Source organism: Centroberyx affinis, unplaced genomic scaffold, assembly GCF_046629955.1.
Source record: "Centroberyx affinis isolate AG114_WGS23_722 - 3 ecotype Tasmania unplaced genomic scaffold, CSIRO-AGI_Caff_v1 ptg003252l_1, whole genome shotgun sequence".
NCBI classification, from domain to species: Eukaryota; Metazoa; Chordata; class Actinopteri; order Beryciformes; family Berycidae; genus Centroberyx; species Centroberyx affinis.
In genome coordinates this window covers 455534-479514 of record NW_027281278.1, presented here as the reverse complement: position 1 = coordinate 479514, position 23981 = coordinate 455534, and the positions used below count along the sequence as shown (strand labels likewise).

Sequence of the window (23981 nt, the reverse complement as noted above, 5' to 3'; positions counted from 1 at the left end):
GCAAACAACCACCAATAGAAACAAAACTCAATTATATCTTCAGATGATCCTCATATAACTTACAGCAGTTTGACAGCATTTACTATGATAACTATACTATAAATGTAGGTCAAAGAATTTGTGTCACCGTAATATAATGACTGAACTTTATTCCCCAAATAAAAAAGGTAGGTAAATTATTACTACATCCCCAACTGTAGGATACAGTGGAAGCGCTTACTGTTTAAGAGTGTGTGCAGTACAGCAGCAGAGACATTTCCACATGGCACATCATTGTTTCTCAAACCCAGGGACCATCCTGTGCAGCACCTCAGCTAGCTATTTGGGAAAGAAATAACCTATTTCTTGCATTTGTTTCAATGTAATTGGTTCCAGATGGTGGCAATTACATTGCATGCTGGTGCTCAGAGATGAAAAGATTGAAATATGCAATGCTGTATTAAGATGTAGAACGTACCACATTCAAACTGAACTGAGCACAAAAGTCTAGTTTCATGTTGTTGATTTCTGTAATTGGTTAATTCTATCTTGACTCATGTCACAAAAACGTATATGCATACTTTTTTTTTTACTCTGCTACTTGCTACCTCAACATTACATCCTGGCATTTTAATGAGTTTTCTACGTTTGTCAACCGAAGACTTAAGCTACATTATGTTAAGTTCATACATGACATTTTTAATTACCTCAAATTCAGCATAATGCAACAAATTGCCCCCAAAATCAGTGCTGTGACCTTTGTTGCTTGGATAATATCAGAGTGCCTCAGCTGGATGTGTGTGTGTAAGAGTGGTGAACCTGGTACAGTTCACATAATACAATCATACAATCAGACAGCACTTGGCACAAACAGGTATGGGTCACAAAACAGGAAATGGATAAATCAGATGGACCGGGACCTGCTGACCTACAGTGATGTCTGGCATACACACACTGACACACACACACACACATATACCAAGATACACACACAGGAATACATGTACGCAAACACATAAGCACATGCGTTCAAATACACCCTCTTTCCCATGCATGCCCAAACACACAGAGACACACACACACGCACCACACAAAGAAACATGAGGAAAACTAGGCCCCTGTCCTATTTTTGGGTGCACTCTTTTAGTTTTCTGTTTTTGCCCTCCTTCCATACTTCCATCCTCTTGGCCTCAGGGCAGGGAGATGAGGAGCAGAGCGATACATTTTCCCACAGCAGACAGTATGGGCCGAGGAGGACCGAGTGATCGCTGAAGTGATTACCAGACTGCCTCAGGAGCGTGTGCATTCCCAAACCAGCCTATCAGTATAGGGGAACAAACTCTGGTCCGTCACTTTCTCACAGAAAAGTTGGCAGCTCTATAGGCTAATGCAGCTCTGGATGAGACCTTAAAACCGAGGTGACTGTAAAATAAGCTGTTAGAGAGAACAGCTTGTTTGTTGCCAGACAGAAATGAGAGACGGTTTCTGGTCAGGTGATTTATCTGCCTGACATTCCATTACTGACAACAACGGTGTCCAACAGAGGGTGAGAAACTGTGGTCCTGGCATACTTGGGATGCAGCCATCCCTGCTACTACACACACACACACACACACAAAGGCACACAGAGCCTGACAAAGCAGCACAGTGAAAGAGCACGACCCCTTGCATTCCATTGCATTCTATGGGCCGCGGCCAATGGAGGAATTCACAAACATTGTCCGGTGCTATAACTAGCCAATTACAAATCCTCTGACAAGGCCTGTGGCCTGGCCGAGGGGCGGCTGAGCTGCTCAATACTCTCCACAATAGTTGGCCGGCTATGGGGATCGATGTCAGCAATTACTCCACAACAGAGTGGACTCAACAGTACACGCCTCGATTAAGGGTTTAATTTGTCTCCCCTTAAATTAAATTCTTTATCATTAAGCACTGAACAAATCTCAATTGGATAATATTGCATTGCAGTTAATCACCCCAGCAGAGAAGAAATAAAACAGCCAAGTAATAAACAGTCAGATTTATAATAGCTTTATAACTGTGCTATGTTCTCATCAATACCACAGTGTGACACTGTCTTGTAGATCTCATAATACAAGATGGGGCTTATCTTTAGGCCACAAGCTATTTAGCAAATTCCATTAGGACTGTCTGAATCCTTCTAGTGACATTATTGACTTACAGCACTGCCATTTCCAGCTAGAATAGACTTGTATCCAAACACAATGGAGCGATTATACTGATTCGAGCAGTTAATTCATTCATCCTCAATAAAGGGGGATAATTCACACATATTATGGCAACTTAGCAACTATGCCTATACTTCCAAGGGCAATACATCTGTTGTTTTCCTGCTTCTCCCCACCACAAGTTTCTCTGTTGCACACATATTATCGCCGCTACTAATGCAGTCAAAACAGAGGTGGTGATTAGAATTAAGCCTGACAGGCCACAAGTGATGGGAAATGTAATGGCCTAAATAACATTGCATTGCCTTGAAATTGCATCATTAGCATTGGTGCTAAAGAAAAAATAATTCAACAAAGTGGGAGCATGAAAGGCTTGGCAGATATCTGAGGAGGAAGGACAGAAGATAAGAGATCGAGGGAAAGAGTAAAAGAGAGGGTGTGTGAAAGAGAGATGAGGCCACGAGAGAAAGGAAGAGAAACAAAAGAGTGTGTGTCTGTGTGTGTGTGAGGCATGCATAGAGGACAGAGGTGGAGGGTTGTGTTGAAGGGGGTTTCCCACCTCCGACTGCCTGCGGTTGACAGTCTTCTCAGGAGGAAGTGCTGCACTCCCACTGAGGCTCATCATCCCCCCCCCCCCCCCCCCCCCCCCCCCACACACACACACAGTGGTCCTGACTCTACTTCCACTGTGTCACAGAAAATGGAAACTGGCAGCAATAGAAAGAATCTCTCTTGCTCTCTTTGCCTCCGTCTCTCTGTCTCTTCCCTAGTCTCAACACATCTTACATCCAATCTACTCAGTGCGGTCGTCTGCTCTGTGGACAGTAGAGGTGAGAGGAGATGTCCTGTCCGATTGGTGGGCTTTATTTTTATAATTAGGCCAAGAAGCCCATTCTGAAACAATTTTTGTTGTTAGATATCCTGTAGCAACAGCGGAAATGGATGTCAGGCCAGCCGTTGGTAGAGAGATAACGGTGGAGAGTGAAACCTGATTAGAGGAAGACTTACATTTGTCACTGTGACATTTGTCATTGTGCTGCTCACTTCTAGTAAATGAAGCAGAATATGGTTCCACATTTTGCTGGGGACCCACTGGCGGGTCCCCGGGCCTCACTTTGGAAACCACTGTACTAGGACACTGGAGCGGTGAACATAAATGTCATGTATTCTTAGTATGCTGTACCGTGTGCACAGAGAGACGCTGAAACGTTGAAAAATTCAACAGTGAAATGCTAAAACATTCATAGAACTTGATGTGTGTTCACAGGCAGGTCATTAGCCGTACAACAGCAAATCCCATCCTGTGTGCAACTTCAAAAAAGCTGTGGGAAACTGTCCTGCCGAATCCTCTGTGGTCAGGTGGGAGCTGCATTGACCACTGCAACATAGTCTTCCCCCTTCATCGGAAAGGGGGAAGACTCTCTCTCCAACACACACACACACACACACACACACACACACACAAACAAAGAAGACTGTTCCCCTGTTTTAATAAAGGCAAAAAAGTTACCACACCTAACTGAAGGCAGTATTTACAAGATGGGCATCTACTGTCTGTGACAGCAAAGAACATTTCCATTAATAATCTATGGATGAAAAAAAGACTTCTTAGCCCATATGTCTGAGTGGTATACTAGCCTACAGTATGTGCAAAGAAGAATAGCAGCTGCTTTTTCTTAGGCAAACCACTAAAATCATAATGCATAAAACAGCCCAATAACCCAGACCCATTGTGTTTGGTTCACTGATCTATAGAATTGGATGTAGGTCCAATTAAATGCAAGTAAATGTTTGAAGTTGTGCCCGAGACTTAAGTGGTGGACAGCTTTAAATAGCATGCATGAGATTCAGAGAGGCAGTATGAGCTACTTTTGTTATCAATAATGCAAAATAGGCAGCATCTGAAGGTGGGATCTTTTGGAAAGCATCCTATAACAAACATCATACATTATAGTGAGGCATTGGGAGATAACATGAAAATATCGTAAAAGGTCCTTATAAACTCACTATTGAGTACGAGACATAGTGAGAGACCCCGTAGGAATATATTATAGAGAGACCCTTTAGGAATATACTGTAGGAATATATATTAGTGATGTTTTGGCTCGGGAGGTGGGAGAGCTGTAATCGCAATTACAATTTTGTGCTTGATTGCTGGGGTTATGATACACCCTCTCGTCACCGCCTGGTGCTCTACTGACCTGCTGGTAGTTCTCCTCTTCAGGTTGGAAGCTGTTGTCAGCGGGCTGAAACCTCAGGTTGATATGGGGGAAATTGTGAAGCCAGTAAGTCCACCAGGGCGCAATGTAATCCACCCGTGCCGAAGACATCCCTGCCCTAAAAAAAAGTTAGGCTACAGCCTAAATTAGCCTCTCTTTACTAAGCGGACAGTTCAGTCCGCTCCCGCAGATCTTAATCCCGTCTCATTCCAAACAAAGGCAATAGGAAAAGCATGCTCGTTTATGGAAAGGACACACTCAGCCGCACGTGAGACAAAAGATAGCAGAAGTCCTGCGGCGACGGCAGCGTTGTTGCAAAGTGAATAATTCCGGTAGGATTTTTCATGAAAGAAGGAATAATCACACTGCGCCCATGTCTCCGTCAGCGTGTTACAGCCACAGCTATCCGACAGCTGGTCCAAACGCACGCAGCAGACACACAGTGTCGCCAACGGGAACGCGCAAGGATAGTGGGCACAGGACATGAGTAAATACGAGAGCGCGCAAACACGCTCCTTTGAGTTGTTGAGAAAATATCAGTCAACCAGCCTGTCTGGGGGCCACCGTGGGGTGTGTCACTTTGTTAAATTCAGAAACAACATGCTCAATGTGTAACAATGTTTTCCATCGCCCCCCAAATCTTATTGCAATGCTTTTCTGAGGCTCTCCATTAAGTTACTGCACTGCCACCTAGTGTGGAAATAAGATTGTTGCAAATAAACCTCAGCCTACAGCGCTCCGCTGCAGAACGATGGCAGACGTCAGCGTGCTGTTATTCCTTACCATCTGTACGATACGGTAATTACTGACCGTATTTCTATCCTTAAATCCACAATTTCAGGTTCTTGATAATACTTGAGTGGTCCCCGAAGATTAGTAATGTGATAGTTTAATTCCCATAGGGATTTTTTTTGCCCGCACTCCTCCAGAGGGAGGTCAAAGGTCAGGGGTGGATACCCTGGAACTGGCAGAAACTCGGTGTCTTGCTCAAGGACAATTCTACGGAAGCGTAATGCATTCACTTGAGAAAAAAAAATTCGGCTATTTTTCTGAATTAACGAGATAATCATCACAGAATTCGGAGAAAAGTTTTCATGAAAAAACCCCCCCCAAAAAAAATTGTTTTTCTGAAGTCAACAGGGTGGAAGCTTTCCAAAACCAAGAGGGCTTTAACCTGGGTCAACTGGTTGTATAGTGGAAATGAGTATGGTGTGCGTGTTTTACATCAATGTTTTTCAAAGTCTGAATCGTATCCAAAAGTGGGTCATTGAAAGGTTAAAACCTGTTCAACATTATTCTGGAGAAATTCTATTGGCCGTCTTATGTTGCCATTCCTTGGATTTGCAATGTTGAATTGGGACAATAAAACACTCAAAGGAAATGTTTTGTGTAGCGATGGCAAACCTCCCTGAGACACATCCAAGTATTCAAATGATGCAGACAAGCCTGCCACACCGTATTAATCCTTGTATCTGAGCTTCTCAACTGGCGAACAAGCAAGAAGCTTCATGTTTTCCCATGCCATTTGGGGTTATCCATCTATATACATTGGGATTTAGGACTGGCCTTTTAACACACTTTAACCTAAATTTACAATTTCTGTGGCTAGCTCAAGTCTGACATCTTGTGGACAAACCTGTGAAACACAATTTCTCCCATATGGATCCTCTCCACAATATGCAGAGGATGCAGATGGGTAACATTTTATGTTGTAAGTATACTTTCCTAATGAGTCCATAATATTGGAGTACAGCATACAGTAAAAACCAGACAGGGCAAAGAAATCAGTTTTCCAATTTTTATTACAATTATCTGTACATATCAAAGGTCCTACTTCAGCTCCTTCACAGCCAGACCTGTAAAGAAAAGGACATGTTAGAAAAAACGCATTGGCATACACCTCCACAACACTGATCACATTTTCAGCACCCATCTATTGAACCCACATTTTTCTCTTGTTCATAGACTTGTAAACTTTCAGAAGTTTGTGAAATTGGGCAAATGATCCATCCTATTTGATCAAGAATGTAAACATACCATGGGTACAGAGACGGCTGCTCTGCTTGGACAACTGGCTTACAATGACTTTTTTTTTTTACCAAAACTGACAAAAGCTTCCCTTTGAACTACTGCACTTACTAAGCATAAATGCAAACACATGTGGGTATTCCTGGCTACAGGACTGAACAACTTTGTGACAAAATTTCCATTGACAGCAAACAAAACAGGTGGGATGCTGCGTTTGTCCGCTACTTTGAAGTGAGAAATTTTTACTTCCAAGTGTGACCAGATTTAGGGAAATTTGTAGGAAGCTTACACAGAGCCACAGAACAGCAGAAGAATCTAAAAGCCCAGATCTGAGCTCTGCATCATTAAAATATCTCCCACGCACTTAAATGGTGAATCTGGTTGACACCTGAGCAGACCAGTGTCATGCACACTCTTATTAAAGTGGTGTTTTTCCTTGTTCACATTACAGCAATCAACAGCCAACCAACCCACACGCAAGATGGTTCATACATGTGATCTTTAAACACAAAATCCCACATCATATAGATAACCAAAACAGCAATTAGCAAATCAAAAATGTATATTCTTCTCTCCAATTTAGCACTGAGGTAATTTTTAGAGCAGTGAGAAATCAGCATTTCTTACAATTTGAGGTTTTACACCTTTTTTCTGGTTCAAGGTCACATGCAGAATTCAGTTGGATTGCATCTGTCAAGAGTGCAGTGTGTTCATCTTGTGTTTCTGCTGCCACTGAGCTTGCCACAGTCAACTGTTGAGTGATTTTCTCTTGCTAGTACTGACCTGGGGGCAGGGACTGCTTCAGCTTCTCGGCCTTCTCCTTGTCTGTGATGACCAGGGTGTACAGGTACCTGCTGCAGCGCACCTTGAACTTGACATTGTCCTTGTTCTTCTTGATCTTTACGGCTGCAGAGAGACGAGAGATAAGACTATGTTCTGACGACACACTTAAAAACAAACATCCCTTATGGTGTTTGAACAATCTTGTCAGTGTTGTAAAGTTTGAGTTGTCATTTTAACAAAGATGGGCATTTATAAAGCACTGTCCCAAACATCACTTTCACACATGCAGCCTGTTCCGTAAACACAACGGCACTCTGTCATGTGTGAAAAGGAGCCAGTGTCGAACTGCGGGTAAATCAGTTCTGCCAATTTCACTGCTCAATACGCAACATGACTGGTGAAGTTCTGTATAGACCGTAGGTGTGAACGATGCCGTAACATTAACGGCACGAGCACATTAGGACACTAACGCAGGATACTCTGTTGTCGAACTGTAGGAGGGAAATACAAACCACTACTGTAGCTTTACTTCTGACAAAAATGTGGAATTGAACAGACGTGGAAAATAAGAGATCCTCGGAGTCTGGGCGGACGAAGAGATTAGCCCCCTGTGTTTTCAAACTACAGTGACTCCAGCAATTAAATAAGAGGAAATAAGAGTGGAATTTAATGGTATTGCCAGCATTGTGTGAATGGTAGCATTACATTAAAAAAGTGGAAAGGCATGTCTTGTGTGAACAGAAACTGCTACCTTTACCTAAAACAGCAATTTTACGGGTTTCATGTGTGAAAGGCACCAATGTTTTATTATAAGAAAGCTTAAATGTACTTAATCATAAAGAAGGAAAAACTGAAGCAGTGTGGCACTCAGCAGAAACACTGAAGTGTGGCAAATGTGTTTAGATTTCCTTATTGGTATGCCACCCTTAAAGGCATTTTTTGATAGAGTGCCTTGGTTTTCCTTTCTTTCGTATTCAAAGCCCTGTCCAATGAGCACCTTCCAACTATTTTACTCCTTTTAGACTCAGGTAGTGCTCTGGACATTGTGTCATGTACTTGTTTAAATTAGCTGCAGTGGCAAAGTTTGCTGACAAGTGGCAACCAGCATATCCACCTCTTTTCCCAACACTGTCAAAAGTACAGTACATATTATATGTAAAGACATCTAATCTAAGGAACACATACTCACACCTCAAAGCAACCAATGCAGACAGGTGAGACAGTAAAAAGGTTGTACTTACACTTGGCATCCTTCCTCCTGGCTGTCAGCAGGAAATCTTTGATTTCTTCAATTTTTCGTGGCTATAAAGCAAGAAAGAAATGAATAAGACACTGCAGACACAGAATTTGCATTAGGCCAGAGCCTCACTATCCATCACCAATTCAAATATGAAATCAGATGGATAGAAAATGAATGTTAGTGGACCGGTGGAACTGAAGTTTCTGGTACAAATCGAAACTCAGCACTAGGTCCATCCTTATTCTAGCAAGCGTGTAAATGCATCACTGGCACAACAGCCTGAGATGTTTGGACAACTTGCGGACAGTAAACGGTAAGGCTACTTCCTTGCTAGCAGTTGGCATCCAAGCTAACTTGCTATGCGCATATCGCATGTTAGAATCCAAAAACACCAACTGTAACGGACATGCAAGTTTTGGATGTCATTTTTGGACTCGTGTAACCTCCGCTAAGTTTGAGGATGAGAGTTTAGAATAGCAGGACAGAACACTGCATTCGTTCACAACTCTGTAGCCGGGCGGCCCAGATGAGCTAGGCTAGCTCGCTAACGCTAATTACAGGCAGTCACAATTTAGTCTATGTGCTGGCTAACTTGTGAGCCCAAATTCAGAAATGATCAATGCGTTATGTTCACATACACATAATGTAACACTATCGGTCATGTATCCGTTGCTAGCGAAGCATTAAATATGAAAACAGGCCTTACCATGTTGCCGTGTCAGCCGACTGAACGCTGCGGGAAGGGATAAAAACATGGAGTCAGGTTATGGGTTATAACAACTGAACAAAATACGTTTGAAATCAAATACTTATCCAGTCACCCAGTTGATAAAAGACTAAATCATGAGTTTACAAAAACGGGAACATAATTAAATTTTTTAAAGAGGATGGCTGATGATTGAAATACTAGTTTAGTTTGTGTGGGAATGTGAGACTCACACAGTCCGCCAGAGAGGGGATGAAAAGGGGTGGAACTTCCGGTAAAATTGGCATTTATACTTACTACGGAACTCACCGAGGACAAATTTCCTTTACACCGACAGCGTTAGCGTTATGGACCATACACTTTAGAAGCCTACAACAGTGATTCTCAACCCTTTTCACTGTACACAATAGAGCCACGACCCCCATTTGATGGGATAATGTCTCTCGGATGGTTTGAGCCACATTTGAGAATATTTTTATTGTTAGATATGATTTTGTCCAATTACATGACTCGGCCTATCTGTAGCTAGTGGAGATAGGCTATATAACAGTGAAGCTATGTCTTCTACATTCTCTAATTTTGTTAACTTCTTGTAAATTAAATAACGGTGAAGTTTAACACATCAATTTGCAAGGACCCCTGGTGGCCTACTACTCCCATGTGAAAAGTAGCCTATAATTAGGCCTGTTTTAACTACTTTAGTCGTTTCATAAAATCAGCATGTCATTCACATTTATTGTGCTTACTACGTTGACAGTGCCGTTATGTTAGCCTACTCACTTTTCAATTCATTCAATCTCAGATAGAGTCCCATTAGCAAGGTAGAAGGGCGAATTTCAAACCTCATTTAAATGTTATGAACAATATGTTTCCATTCTGTATGTTTGATATTGATATATTTGCACCAGAAAATCTAATGAAAATGTTGCCTTCTGGTGTTTCTATAATAGGCTAGTATGTATGTATGTAGGCTATGTATGTAGCCTATGCGTGTAGCCTACTGTATGTGTGTATGTATGTATGTATGTATGTATGTATGTATGTATGTGTGTGTGTATGTATGTATGTGCTGGAGATAGTAGCATCATCTTTTGGATAATATCCTCGTACACTCTTAGTTTAAACCTGCTGGTCGTTGATTGGTTGTGTCTGGCCAGGTGAGATAGGTTCACGGGGTCAACTTTCTGTTTATTAAATTAATTTGGTGATTGACTGGACCCGTTTTCCCTTTTGTAAGTATGAGCTGGCACAGAAATGAAACGGAGACATTTAGGCTGAAATAACTTGACGGCTCACACCTGAAACCCTTTGCAGCAACGAATGAGGGGGGAAACAAAGGTAGGCTATCCATACAGTATATTTTAATTAGTAGCTTTCCAGATTTATTTGTTATCTGTATAATCATATGCAGAGAATGGTGTGGATGCATGCTGTTGTATTTTTCTTTTTTTAATTTTTTGGAGTTGAAGGTCTTTTGGCCCAGTGACATGTTAGCCTATATGCCCCGATACGTGACACTGGGGCTAGTTTGACGGCGATGTTGATGATGTAGCCTATGGCTGTTCTAAAAGGCCTTAGCCAATTGGTGATATCTGATATCTGCGCTGGAAGTGTTTTAACTACTTAAGATCATTTTACTTCTGGGTAAGGCAACTTTCCAGTCTGTAGAAACAGAGAATAAGCAGCCACGTTTTTTTAGGGTTAGGGTTAGAAATATAAATATTTCTATGTACTGGAATCCCATTACAAGTGTGTGGTTGTTGGACTATTTTCTTATGTATCACAACTGTTAAGAGCATCTATCTATCTATCTATCTATCTATCTATCTATTTATCTATCTATTTGTGATGTCTGTTTAATGTACACTCTTTTTACACTCTTCTTGGCAGAGATGCCCCTGCCTCCCCAGTAGTCATGAGTAGTGTAGGCCCATGGTTAATCTGTATGAAATATATTTAATGAATGTTGCAATAATAATAATAATAATAACAATAATAATAACATTCTGACATGATTCGATTAGGGCCATTCTCTACCCACATTCATCAACATTAACTTAAATTGAGATTAATTTTCAATTAGCCAAAATGTGAAAGGGCTACATATCGGCTGGATAAATTGTCATGTTTTAGTTGTATATTTTAGAGAGGGAATTTCTTCAGTTCAGAGAAGCCGTATCTCCTGGCTGCTCATTTCAAAAAGCTTGCTGTGCTTGAGTAGTTTTATGACACCTCTGTGACTTCACATATTACAACCTATCCGCTGACTTATGAATTCAATTATCTTTTATGGTCATGACAGATAATTCAAAAGGTTGCCAGAATAATAAGCCTTAAAGTATATAAATGCTTCACACTGAAGAAATTCTCATCTATTATCTCCACAGTTTGACATGGCAAAAGTCATTCCATATATTTCCTCGGCAGCATAATGCAGTTAATGGGCCAATCCTAATAGTCAAAGTTGTGAATCAGAGCTGCCGTCCTGCACTGTGGGTGTCAACTTCATTTTCTTCTCATCATCTTTGGTTGTCTTATTTCTATGTTTGGTTTTGTTATGACTTTTAATTTATGCCTTTGAAGATATATTTTGCTTGAGAGGTAAAGGTAGAGCTGACCTTGAAGTTGCCAGTTATCCACAGTAGTGTTCGCTCCTACAGGTTCCCCGCTGAGGTCTTCCCTGGATTTGGGTTTGTTAATGAGTCCCATCAGCTGAACGCTGCTTTAGTATTCTGGATTCAAATATGATGGACACTCGTTGTCAATAATTTACGTCTTCGGCTCTGCGTGAGCTGAGCGTCTTTGATGGCTGGAGTTTGAGTGACACCTTGGTAGGTTTCCATGGGGACGCACTTGGCATTAATTCATAAAGACAGGAAACACCATGCCAGTCGTCTTTAATTAACCTAGTATCTACCTGTCTGCCTGTATTAGCAGGTCAGCTCCCTCTAGATGCTCAATCAGTATTTGTAGTATTGGACACATTTCACACAGGCTTTTAAATTTTGAGTAGTCATACGTCAATCAAGGTAACAGTTGCAGCGCGGTTTAGGTTCAGGGTTTCAGAGAGAATACCCTCATCGCCTATGCTGTAACCTCCAACTCAAATAACAGCTAGAAAAGCAAAACATATTTTGCATTGTGCAACATATACCATTCTGTTTTTATTCAGTCATTGCAGTTCTGGTTGTTCTGTTGGACTTGTTTGCAGTCTAACCATTTTGTTCCCCATCACTGGGACCAGAATGAATAGTTATCTCAGCGTGACGTGCTACGCCTTGCTGCTGAGAAGAAGATTATATTTTTCATACTGACATTCACTCACATTGCTCCCCGGCATAGCTGATGTATATGGCGCATCCCTTTTTCATGTGTGAGGAAGCGTGAGGACACTCTTACCTTCAATAATCACATGCCTCCTGCTGGTCTTCACTCCCTTTTTACAGATCTTTCAAGAACTAGGAAGTCCTCGATCAGGACAGGTGTTGACAGAGTGGGACTGCTGATTCCAGACTATTTTACCCCTTAAGTCATCGTGGAGTTTATCAGTGTTTATTGTGGGATTGTATAGACAGTGTGAAATTTATTCATATATATCAGGGTGGACAGTGGGGAGGTTTCCTTTTACTAAAATTCTGATTCTGTGTTACCAGGAGGGCTACCATACCCACTCATGCATCCCTCAAGTTTCCCCATGCTCTTGGATCACTACTCTTTATTTCTAGAAGGTGTTTTTTGTTTTTTTTTTGGCATAAAGGCCTAGATCTGTGAAGGGTGGATTTACCAAGGGTGCATGGGACGGATCAGCTCAGCTTTGTAGATTACAAAGAATGACTATGCTTGGTTTAGCTAAAAGCGCTTTTGCACCAGGATGATCTTTATTCCATTTGCTTACACAGCAACAAAGATGATCCTCTGTGCCAAGATGCTTGTTGGAAGCCCAGCCTGCTTCTTTGTGTGTGTGTGTGTTGTTCAGACTTGTAATTCTGGTCCACTGACAATAGAGGGCACTAAGTAATCATTAGTAAAGAGCTGCAGCAGTGTCTGATTCTGACTGCAGACAATGGGAGACGCTGTGTACCAACACATGGACTAGGCACCTTTTCTCCAGACTCTGGAAAAGAGACAGCTTTTACATTTAATTCTGTTTTTCACAAGTGTTAAAATGAGCCCAATGTCGTCTGTATAAGATGCAATGTTAAGTAGTAGAACTACATGAGCCATATCATTAAGCTTATGCCTCAAAATCTAAGGATTTGGGGCCATTTGGGTCGTACACATAATTAAACTTGGCAAAAACACCTCAGGACTCCACCTATCAACAGATCTAAGCTTTGTTTGGGTCTGTGCTCCAAGATAGATTGAATCTCGCTTCCCACGGATCTTTAGAAGTATGGATTTTCTTTCTGCCTTTTTTTGTAATTTGCATTCATAAATAACTATTTCTCCCACCCCCCCAAAAAAAGATGGATGCAAAGACACTGCCTAGAGCAACTTTTTGTTTATTTATTTACTCAGCAGCATTTGTCAGTGTATTCATTCTGCACTGAAAACTCAAATGATGTCCTGTTAAAGTACTCTGACACCTGGTATTGAAAAAGCAGCCGCAAACTATAATCCCCTTTTTGTGTAAAGACTGTAATTGGAATAAAAATGTGTGCCCTTAGGATGAGGCATGATCATGCTTTGTATCAACGCACTGTCTTATTAAAAAAGGCATAGTGGGGTCAGGGGAAAACGATCCTAGCTTGGAGATCCTTTCTAACAGTAATGGACATGTAAAGCGTGGATGATGGAGTTTCTGGAGCTGGAACACTGACATTGTAGGTAATGATACACATCATTCCTGCCTGCAGGCCTGTATGGGCGGCAGCAGAAGCAGCTCTGCCTGAGAGCTAATGAGTAATGCTGCGGATGGCTCTGTCATTAATCACGATTTGGTCAATGGGTGAACGGCAAAAAAAAAAGAACAAGTGAATATAATAATAAAATAAATCATAAAAATAACACGTTTACTGAACCGTCATCAGTGGATTCAGATGAATTCCGTCGTAAAAGAAGGTATTAAATGCATGTCTTACATGAATGCATTGTCAAATTTAACTGAGGTAGTAAGGTGTAATTTTTGGATTTTAAAAGATTAACTGCAGCCTAAAAAGTTGTGATTCACTGCAGGATACCACCTCCAGTGATAATGTGGGATGAAATATGAAGGCTTACAAGTTAATGTGAAATTAAAATGAATGTCTGTGTCTGTCATTGAAGTTATTTTCAAGTGCGCCTGTGGTTAGAGATGCTAGAGTAAAGTACTTCACAATCCTCTCTATCGCTCTGCTTCCCTAATCTCCCTGATTATTGATTAGATTGATTTGTCAAGTATTGATCCTCTTCTGCCCACCTTATCAGAGGCAAACTTAAAGTACATCTGCAGATGAGGGGAGATTATTAGAGAGTCTGAGGGTTTACTCTGACAGAATCTCAATTTGACTGTGCTTAGACAGACTTGTCAGAGTAACCAGAAAAAGTGTTGGAAAAGTTTGCTGTGAAATTATTATCACTTATCATGTTTAAAGGCCCCATGTCACTGCAAACCACTGTGCTAGACTCATTATCCTCAAATCAGTCTGGCTCGTGACTCGTGTCCCAGACGTGCTGTTCAAGTACAATCGGCTGTCATTGTGTTTATTCCTGCAGGCTGTGTGATTGGGACCAACAACAGTCTGCTGTGTGTCTACTGGAAGCTAACCTCTGCTGCTCAGTGCTTTTTGGCTCCTGCAGGTTGTGTCATTTGCTGATGAAGTTAGGGAAGCTATTCCTTCTTCCTGCTCTTGTACCCCTCCCTCTGCTTTGACTCCTGTGAGCTTGCTCATGTAGCTTAAGCCTAAACTGTTTGTGCCTATTAGCCAGCTGACGTTGACGGCCAGCCGTGGTAATGACAACAATCCAGCTGATTTACCGCATACTGATAGCTGATAGCAATTTGTTCAGGGAGTTTAGATTTGACTCAGGCCTGACTGTACACTAGCTGTCATCCACATCATGTCTGAACCTGCCCACCTGCCTGTCACTGTCTGTACTACCGTCATTTCCCACTTGTTCCCCCCAGCCAACACACACACACACACACACACACACACACACACACACATGCACACACACACACCTGCCAGCCTGCAGTGTCCCCCATGCCCTCAGTCAGATTGCCCTTGCCTGCGCCACTCTGCACCCCCAGTGTGGCTCCTGGCTGACAGCAGGCCCGTATCAGCCAGCTAGATTCCTGGCCTGTGTTAAGTCGGGACACGGGCAGAGCTGGTATCGGAGGGGCTTACAAATGCTGTCATTAGGATGACTAATTTCTTTGGTTTGTGAAATGCTGTTTCTGTCAGCGATGTGCTTGGTTACAAATGCTTGGAGCGCTCTGAAGCTGCAGTTACTCGTATTGAAGCATCGCTGTTGCTGTAAATTTTTAGTGGTGCTGTTTTTTCTGCTATATGATGTCTCACTATTCAGCAATATTTTCACCTTTACTGAAAAAAATAGCATTTTGTTTTACAGTATGTAGATTTATTTCAACAAGCACCACTTAGTACTTGCATTTTGTTTCCGGAAAGAATTCTTTCCGTTGACGTCATCGAAACTTGACAGTCGTATTTAAATACCACTTAAACTAATGCAAACTGTGGCTGCAGAATGCCAAGCTGTTAAGATTAGACACTGAGTCCATCCTTTGCAGCTTATATAATGTTGATGTAGTGAATCAAACAAAACACCACACTCCTCCCTCTCCATTTCCATTATGTTTTTCTCATTACTTCAAACTAGTGCGGCCGTGACATTGATTCCATTAGGTTAATCAGTACATTCCGTATCTGTATATGTCTATATCTCACTCACTGTTCTCATTACCATTGGATCATTACTTCCTCTAATACCATGTACCTTCCAGCTGCTCTTTGTCAGTGGTAATTAGGTGATGAACTGTACCAAAAGATATTAAGATGAATTCTAAGGGCAATGGGTGGTATCATAGAAAGAGATAAGTCCTTCCCCAACTGCCCTCATTTAGCTGTAAAATGGCCACTGGGCACTTTGGGAAGATGGGGCTGAGAATCTATTTTCAAATGCCAAAAACACTTCACCAGCACTTGCCATTTTGTGCATAGAGAATATTGCTGCTGCAGTCTATTGGTTTATAGAGGTATATTGAAATCTCTCGCTCTCCACTTACTCCCCATGCGTCGCTGAATATTTATCCAATCTCTCCACCACCACACCGTTACAGATAGATGAGATATTTATGATCTTCAAAACAAAAGGGATCCATTTATCCGTTCTGTAACTCTGCAGTCACTGAATGCTGATGGAGGCATGTAAACACATTTCTTTTTTTTTTTTTGTGAAACTCACCGAGAAACTGTACTCTTAAGAACAGCTTAAAATGGGAACTCTACCTCTTCAGTCACTTGTCATTTTTTGACATTTCAGATTAGCATATTTGCGGCTTTTATGATCACAGACAGCGTTAATACTGTGTTTTAAGTAGGAATTTGTAGACATTTTAACACCTTGACAGGCCAGGGCAACGTATTGTGGAGTGACAACTCACTATTTCCTCCCCTTCTTTTCTTTCTCTACTGCCCCAGTCTTGACCTCTATCCACAGAGCTATTTTCTCCATGGCAACACAGATGAGGATCGGTCAATGGGCACTCCTGTACACCCACATGTGTGAATAATAGTGAGCATTTACTAAATATTGATTTTAACCTTGAAATATGGTATTCTTATTCCAAAGGAGAGTTTGGTCTGTGATATTTAATAACTTTATCCAATAGTCCACTCCAACATTCCAAAAGTATCCATTTTGGAAAAAGAATCATTATATGCAGGTCATCATTTCATACTGTAGCCTGTATCTTAAATATAGAAGATCCAGTCAGTTAAAGTGTTATGCTTTTATCAACCAAGGACTTACCTATGATCTTTTAAAAAGTTAAATCATTTATGTTAATTTTGTGCTCTGTGCACCAAACTTTTATAAACTAATTTTTTCATGCCCACTAATCCGTAAAGTCACCAATGTACAGATCCATATAGAATGAATTAGAAGAGATAGAGAATGTGACTATAACAATAACCAAAGGGATTTCATGGGGATCAAGACATATATGGTGTGGTTTCTGATTCATTGTGCCCACAAACTCAGTCTCCCACTCATGCATTCATCCTATTAATTTCCAGGATATACAATGGTATGACATCAGCAGGGGTGGAAAGAAACATCCTAAACATCCTACTCAAGTAGAAGTAGGCTACTGTTACCTTGCTGAAATTTTAAGAAGTAAAATTACAGGTGTAAAAATCTGCTAAAGTAAAAAGTAGCTAATTTGAAATGTATTCGCCGTAAAAGTTACGGAGTTATTTTTTAGAAAAGAGAACTATGTTGCATGTGATCTATTCTAAAAGAATGAGAGTAGGCTACAGAGTTCAAACTAGATGATTTTAATGGGAAATTACAAAATACAGCGCACAAGTACCCATTCTAAATGCGTTGACAGCCCTAGTATATAAGTATGTTTAAAAACACTCAATATGTAGGCCTATACGGTATGAAATAGTGGAACCATTGTGAAAAATAAATAATAATTGAAACACTCACCTCAAATAGTTGTGTGCATGCTTGTGTGTTTATGTGTGTATTATCCAGAGTCATATCTTAAACACACAAAGAGGTCAGCATTCCTCTCACCTCCTGTGGACATTACTATGCAGACAAGTGGTATATGTGAAGGTATTGAAATGTACATATTTCCTGGTGGAGGATGAAGCTGACAGATGCATGACAATTGTGTTTGCCATTCACCCACACCATTCGTCCTCGTGGAACTCACTACAGAGCCACTGTGACAAGTGCATGACTCCCGCATGAATTATGGATCATCCCAGGGGGCAAACACTGGGCCGAAAAGCTGTTAGGCCCCGCGGCCCTCTATGTGTATCGTCCCACACTCCATACAGATTCACTTCCAGCCCAAACTGACAACGGAGAGCCCTTCAAAATACAAAGTTAAGGTCATGCTCTTCAAGATGTGTTATCATTTTGGCCAAATAGTGCATAAAGATGGAAGACTCCTGGTTTGATGCATTTTTTATGTGGGGTTTTTTTTTTATGCCTATTTAACAAAGTGCAAAGCCTCCAAACATCAGCATGCATTCTTACCAGTTCAGATAGAGGAAGAGGTCAGGTTTGGTGTTCGCTAAACGGCGGGATGAGCTCTGACAGCTGGCATACTGCCTTCTTTATGCGCCCTATAGTTTCAGTTAATTCCCTCATATTGTCTCTATCACTGGTTTTATTTTTTTTATTACTCTCACATTAGTCCCAGGGAGCTTTTTTAAATTTACTTGACAGTTATCAATACATAGCTCCTCAGCTCTGTTAATATTGCAATATTAGTTGATGTATACTTGTGTCTGAGGAGCGCTTCAGCTTCCCTTGCTGCAGTCCTAACTGCTGCCTAAACTGTCTCCTTTATTTTCAGCGAGACCCTTTCCATGAACTGTCTGTCAGACAAATTACTTTGAGTGAATGTAATAAAGGATGCCATTGAATTGTTTGAATGTTTTCAGCATGCTTATAAAACACCGTGGATCGGGGCTTCTGGCCTGGACCCAAACCATTACGCTAATCACTTTAATGGTCATGAGGCAAAGTATTGGCAAGTACTCAGAGCAAAATGTGACTCACTTTAAACTGCCCCCTCAGTCACACAATGCCAAGACTCTGCAAGCTGTGTGTGTAGATATAGTTTTACAGTAACAAGTGTTGACACCTAAAATGTTGGCGTTTTCATGCTTTTGCGGTTACTCCACTATACCCACAATGACACGAGTGGAGAAGCACAATGTTTGTTTGTAAGAGGAGGAAATGATAGATTAAGAAAGCAGGAAGAGGCAGGGGAAGCCTCTGAGCCGTAGCAGTAGGATTAATTCCCTTATTAGTTTCTCTCTGCAGTGATGCTACACCATAGAGGTCTAATACCATCTTTTTATGGATTTGACTCAATTTAGATTACCCCCCCTCCACCCTCCACAGTAAAGGAATCACACTGTCTCCCTCTATTTCTCCTATCTTTTTTATTCCAGTGGCTTCCTCGTTGCTTTGTCAGAGATAAAGCAGGAGAATTGGTGAATAAATTGGAGATTGGTGAAGGAAGACGCTATTAGGAATGAACCCAACCCACCTCCAAACATGGAAACACACACCAACAGAAAAACAATAACACTTTCTGCTTGGCAGGATCATTAGGGCAAAGTGAGAAGTTTCTCTTCGAGTAGGAGAGCAAGTTTTGCAGTGGATATAGTGATTTTCAAGGTGATTAAAAAGCCATTAGCGGAACGACTCTCTCAGGTAATTCACAAGGTAGTCATTCAAGACCCAGTTAGAAACCAGGAAGGGCTCAGACTGAAGAAATGACTGTTATTAGATGAAGATATTATACCGAATTGCTCCCCCAGAATCTCCTGTCTCTGAGCTAAATCACTCTCATTTGGAAAGATGGGCTCATTTCTTTTGGCATTTTCCTCACCAAATAGTGAATCCCTGGCTCATCTGTGAGAAAAGCTCAAACTTACTTGGCGGGGAGTCTGAAGAAAGAGTGAAACAAAACTACTTTATTTAGTTTGATTAACCTTTATGTCAACTTTTAGAATTTATAAATTCAACATCAAAAGAATGAGAAACAGACTGCAAAACAAGGCCTTGGAATGTGGCTTGGATAGTAAATTCACAGGGGGCTATTCTCAAAAGCATTTCTTCCCTATAAACTTGAGCCTTTATCTAGTTTGGGAGAAACAGTCTGAAAAAACTTTTCTCAGGGAGTGGAAACTATTACTGAACTCAGCAAAGCCATTATTTTGGTGTCATTCAGGGGCGCTTATTGAATTGCACACAGAGTATGCTTTTCTAATGTATATTTGTACTCTACATTGACCACAAACTCCGCTTCTATTTCAAATTATAATCATGATGTAAATCTATTTCTGTTCATGGCTTATTGGCTTCCATCTTTCATTCCAAGCCCCATTATTTTTCAAGATTACTTCATGCCATTTGATGATATGTCTTCACCAGCCAATCTGTATACCAATTTCGACAGCAGGGGTAAAAGATGGTCAACAAAAGCCAGGTAAACCTTGGCAGTCATCCATAATCTCTCCATCAACGCATTATGCCCACAGAAAGGTAGGAGTAAGTATAGAAATGGAGATCTAATTGAAGTATCTAATTCAATTTCCTTCCCCATTTCTCTTCTCTACCCAGATCCACATTTCCCTCCACCGCAGTGCTTCCCCTGTGTCCTCAGAATATCTCAATCCCTCTTTACTCTCCGCCTTCATGTGTATCACTGTCCTTTCCATCTGACCTGCTATATTCCAAATGTGAGCCCGCGTTCCAGCTGATATACGGCTCAACGTGAAATGGACCAGAACATGATTATCATCCAATATCTGGCTAATTGGTGAGACAAATGAAGATATGCACCGAGAGCCAAGAGAGTCAAGCTAGAATTTAATACTAAATTTCAGAGCGGTCAGGCTGTCAGGAACTTTTATCATGGCTTTCTAGGCTTAATTGGTTGAATTCTCAGAACAATTGGAAAAGTCTATTTTTGATATCTCTGTCAAACCTCCAAGGCGGAACATTGTCTTTCTCTATTTTCTCTTGCTCAGGAGGATAGGAGGGCAGAGCTGTTAAAATTCATAAGATTTGCTTTTGTGAAGAGGGTTTTTCACAGACATCTTTCTCCGTGGTTTTTGGGGGTCCTGAAGGTGTACTCTGTCAAGCCTTAGCTCAGCTGCCATCTTTTAAGTTTGTCTTATCCTTGCTCTGTGGCCAGGTTGGTATGCACTTTGGGCATCGGTGAGATCTGAACCTGGGAATAGAAGAAGGTTGCACTCCAGATCAGTCTGCATTTGGGTTTTATTTCAAGACTGCTAAGTCTTCATTATGCCTTTGCTTCAGACAACAAGAGTCAAGTCTGAATGGCCGGCTGCCTCAAGTGTAAGTCTAAACTGGAAGTTAAGGTGGTAAAAGGAGTTAATTTACAGTGATGGCTCCAAATTTTTACTTTCCATCAAACTTCACATTTTTCCTAGAACTTGCAAGAGAGTGTGCATAAATTAAACTGAGGTCTTGCTATCATGTTATCATCTGTAATGCAATGCTTTTTGATAATATACAGTACATATTTGATATTGATATATTTTAGCATTTTGTTTTGCCCACAGTGATTTTAAAAACAACAGCCTGTTGTATTATTCTGTTCAGGTTCAGTATATACTGCAAGCATGAATTAATTAGATCAAGTCTTTCCATCAGTTCAGTTGCAGTGCAACTTTTAGGGAAATTATTTTCAACTTTAGGCATCACATCACTATACGTGCTGCATGTAAATTGATTAAAGTTTACATTTAAAATCACCAACCCGCAGCCTCCACTAATTTGTCTCCCTGTGGTATTTATCCCAACATTGGGTATTTCACAGGCTCCTACTCTTTCATCTGTTGACTGAATGCATGACCCCAAAGGACTTACAACCCACTTGTCAGTCTTGTGACAGTGACACATTCCAGTCACTTATCCCCTGAGTACCCATCCTCTTCAACACTGTCAGGGTGTGCCCCAATGCTCTTCATTTGAACTCTCATTAGTGCTTCAGGACAAGTGTATGCATTTGATATAATAATGTTAGACATACAAGGCAGCCAACCATGGCACTCTCTTTGCTAAATTCTAACACATCACATCTCAATCTCAAGGGCTTTGGGAAATTTAACCCTTCTCTGGTTTTAGGGTTGCGGTGTGATGGGGTAACGTGGAAACGGTAAGGACAGAAAACGGACGTGGAAGCAGCGGCTTGTGTGCATACCACTCTGAGAAATGACTCGTTTTGGGCTGTGAGAGATAGGACCGGAGTGATTCCCCTCAGACGTTAGGCCTTTATTAATGTCCCCGTCCAGGTTTTCTCTAAGGGACGCATGAACCGAAGACAAGCCCCCACTTTCATCTCCCAGTTAATGAGAAAAGGCCAGATAACCACTGAGCCCCTCTAGGCTTGAGCAGAGATATGGAGGCCTGGGCCTAGCTGTAATCTCCTAACATTAAGCTTCACGCTTCACCACCCAGGGATCCTGGACCACTTTACTAAGTCAATATGTATTTAAACAACATGTACAAGACATGTATTTGCTCGTCTATATCAGATGTACTATGGGGAGCTCCTCTGTAAGGAAGTTCATGTGTTCTTCCCCATTTATAGCCCCCAGGTTCACTTTCAGCGGCGTGTCTGTGTTTTCAGGCTTCAGCAGAGATGTATTACTGGTGCAGGAGTGTGGTTAATTGTTTGGAACAATCACACAGAAGTGTAACAAATTGGAACAGTCAATCTACTTGGTGACTGCTAATATAACATATAGAGGAGAAGAGAGGAAGAGAATTGATACATAAACTTAAATAAATTACCACGTGTATCCAACTTAGTCACTATGCTCGCTAGGTCATCAGTTCTGTCTGTAGTATAGCCAAGCTTTGTAATGGATGTTAAACATCATGGCCACTATTAAATGCTCCATGCTGGATTTAAATGCCCATACCACTCTGATGAATCAGGCTTGTCTACGCATGCACAAAGACCAATAGGCATTGGCTTGTTAACTAAATCATTTTTATTTCTCTAGCTTGATGAGTTGACCATATTTTGAGTGTGCAGCATGGATTTATTAAGAGAATACTTTTTTCCCTATTCCATTATTTCAGTCCTATCCCTGTGATTGTACTTATGTGTTTTTAAAGAGGAGCCCTTTTGGAACTTGGTATAGAATTCTAAAATAAGCACCATACTTTTTTTAAACAAGACGAGCTGAAAGGAAGACCTCCTGTGCTGCCCATTTCAAGGACTTCTGATGATGCAGCTTTCATGATGGCATCACATCTCATACCACTTTCTCCTACTCCGGCATTCACAGGAGCATGTGACATTATCGTTTCACTCCACACATCAATATCAATTATCAATTTTCTGACTCACCTCTTTCTATCCTGACTCCTTTGCTTCGACTCCCCCTCCCAAACTGCTCCATTTCCAATCTTCACTCCCATTAATGCTCCTCTCTAATTGCATTAGGCGCGACAAAGAGGAAATAGATTTGCACAACGTATGTTCCAGAGGGAAAGTAATTTCTCCGCATCTGCAAGTAATTGAATTTTAATTGTTATGCAGAAAGGCTGTTTGCGATGGAGTGGATATGTATAAAGTACAGAGCGGCATGGCAGCGGGAGAGGACATGACCACCTCATTATTACACTGGCCATCAAGTTAACCACTATGTATACCCACCACACACACCCTGTTTAAAACCACACTTACTGCATGAAGGCATACATTTACACACTTGGATGGACACTTGCATGCTCATACAGATAGGTTAAACGCATGTGCCCAAGCATATACACTAATGCATCCGATATATTTGTGATTCAGCATACATTATGCTCGGCCTTGGAATGAACCTGAGCCCAGTTACCATTTTGTACAATCAAGTGCAGGTTAAGGAAGAGTCCCACAGTATAGATTAAACCACAAAATAAACAGTACAAGGATGAAGGAGGAATACCACGCAAATACATAAACATACTGTATGTTTTTAGGCTTTTAGGTTTTAACATTCAATAGGTGACTGGAACTGGCATCGTGTCCAAATGTGGCACAGCTATAAAAGAAAGGAACAAATCATAGAGTGAAGGAGCTTTGTTGTTCAGGTTGTGTTCAGATTAAA

General features: G+C 41.2%; 2 protein-coding genes across 4 annotated transcripts in view; both read right to left on the bottom strand.

The window, feature by feature from the left end:
• Positions 1 to 4801, bottom strand: part of ttyh2 (tweety family member 2) — a 52287-nt gene extending 47486 nt beyond the window's left edge. For all 3 annotated transcript variants that reach the window (XM_071538309.1, XM_071538308.1, XM_071538310.1), the window contains exon 1: positions 4370 to 4801. In XM_071538309.1, the coding sequence (XP_071394410.1) occupies positions 4370 to 4498 (129 nt within the window). In that variant the 5' untranslated portion in view covers positions 4499 to 4801. The remainder of the gene's footprint in view (positions 1 to 4369) is intronic.
• A 1370-nt stretch (positions 4802 to 6171) lies between these two features.
• On the bottom strand, positions 6172 to 9434 carry rpl38 (ribosomal protein L38). The gene is made up of 5 exons (XM_071538311.1): positions 9378 to 9434; positions 9145 to 9171; positions 8440 to 8500; positions 7199 to 7321; positions 6172 to 6243 (listed from the first exon to the last, which is right to left on the bottom strand). Exons 2-5 carry the CDS (start codon positions 9145 to 9147, stop codon positions 6218 to 6220), a joined length of 213 nt encoding a protein of 70 aa, XP_071394412.1. The 5' UTR covers positions 9148 to 9171; positions 9378 to 9434; the 3' UTR covers positions 6172 to 6217.
• Positions 9435 to 23981: the final 14547 nt, after the last annotated feature.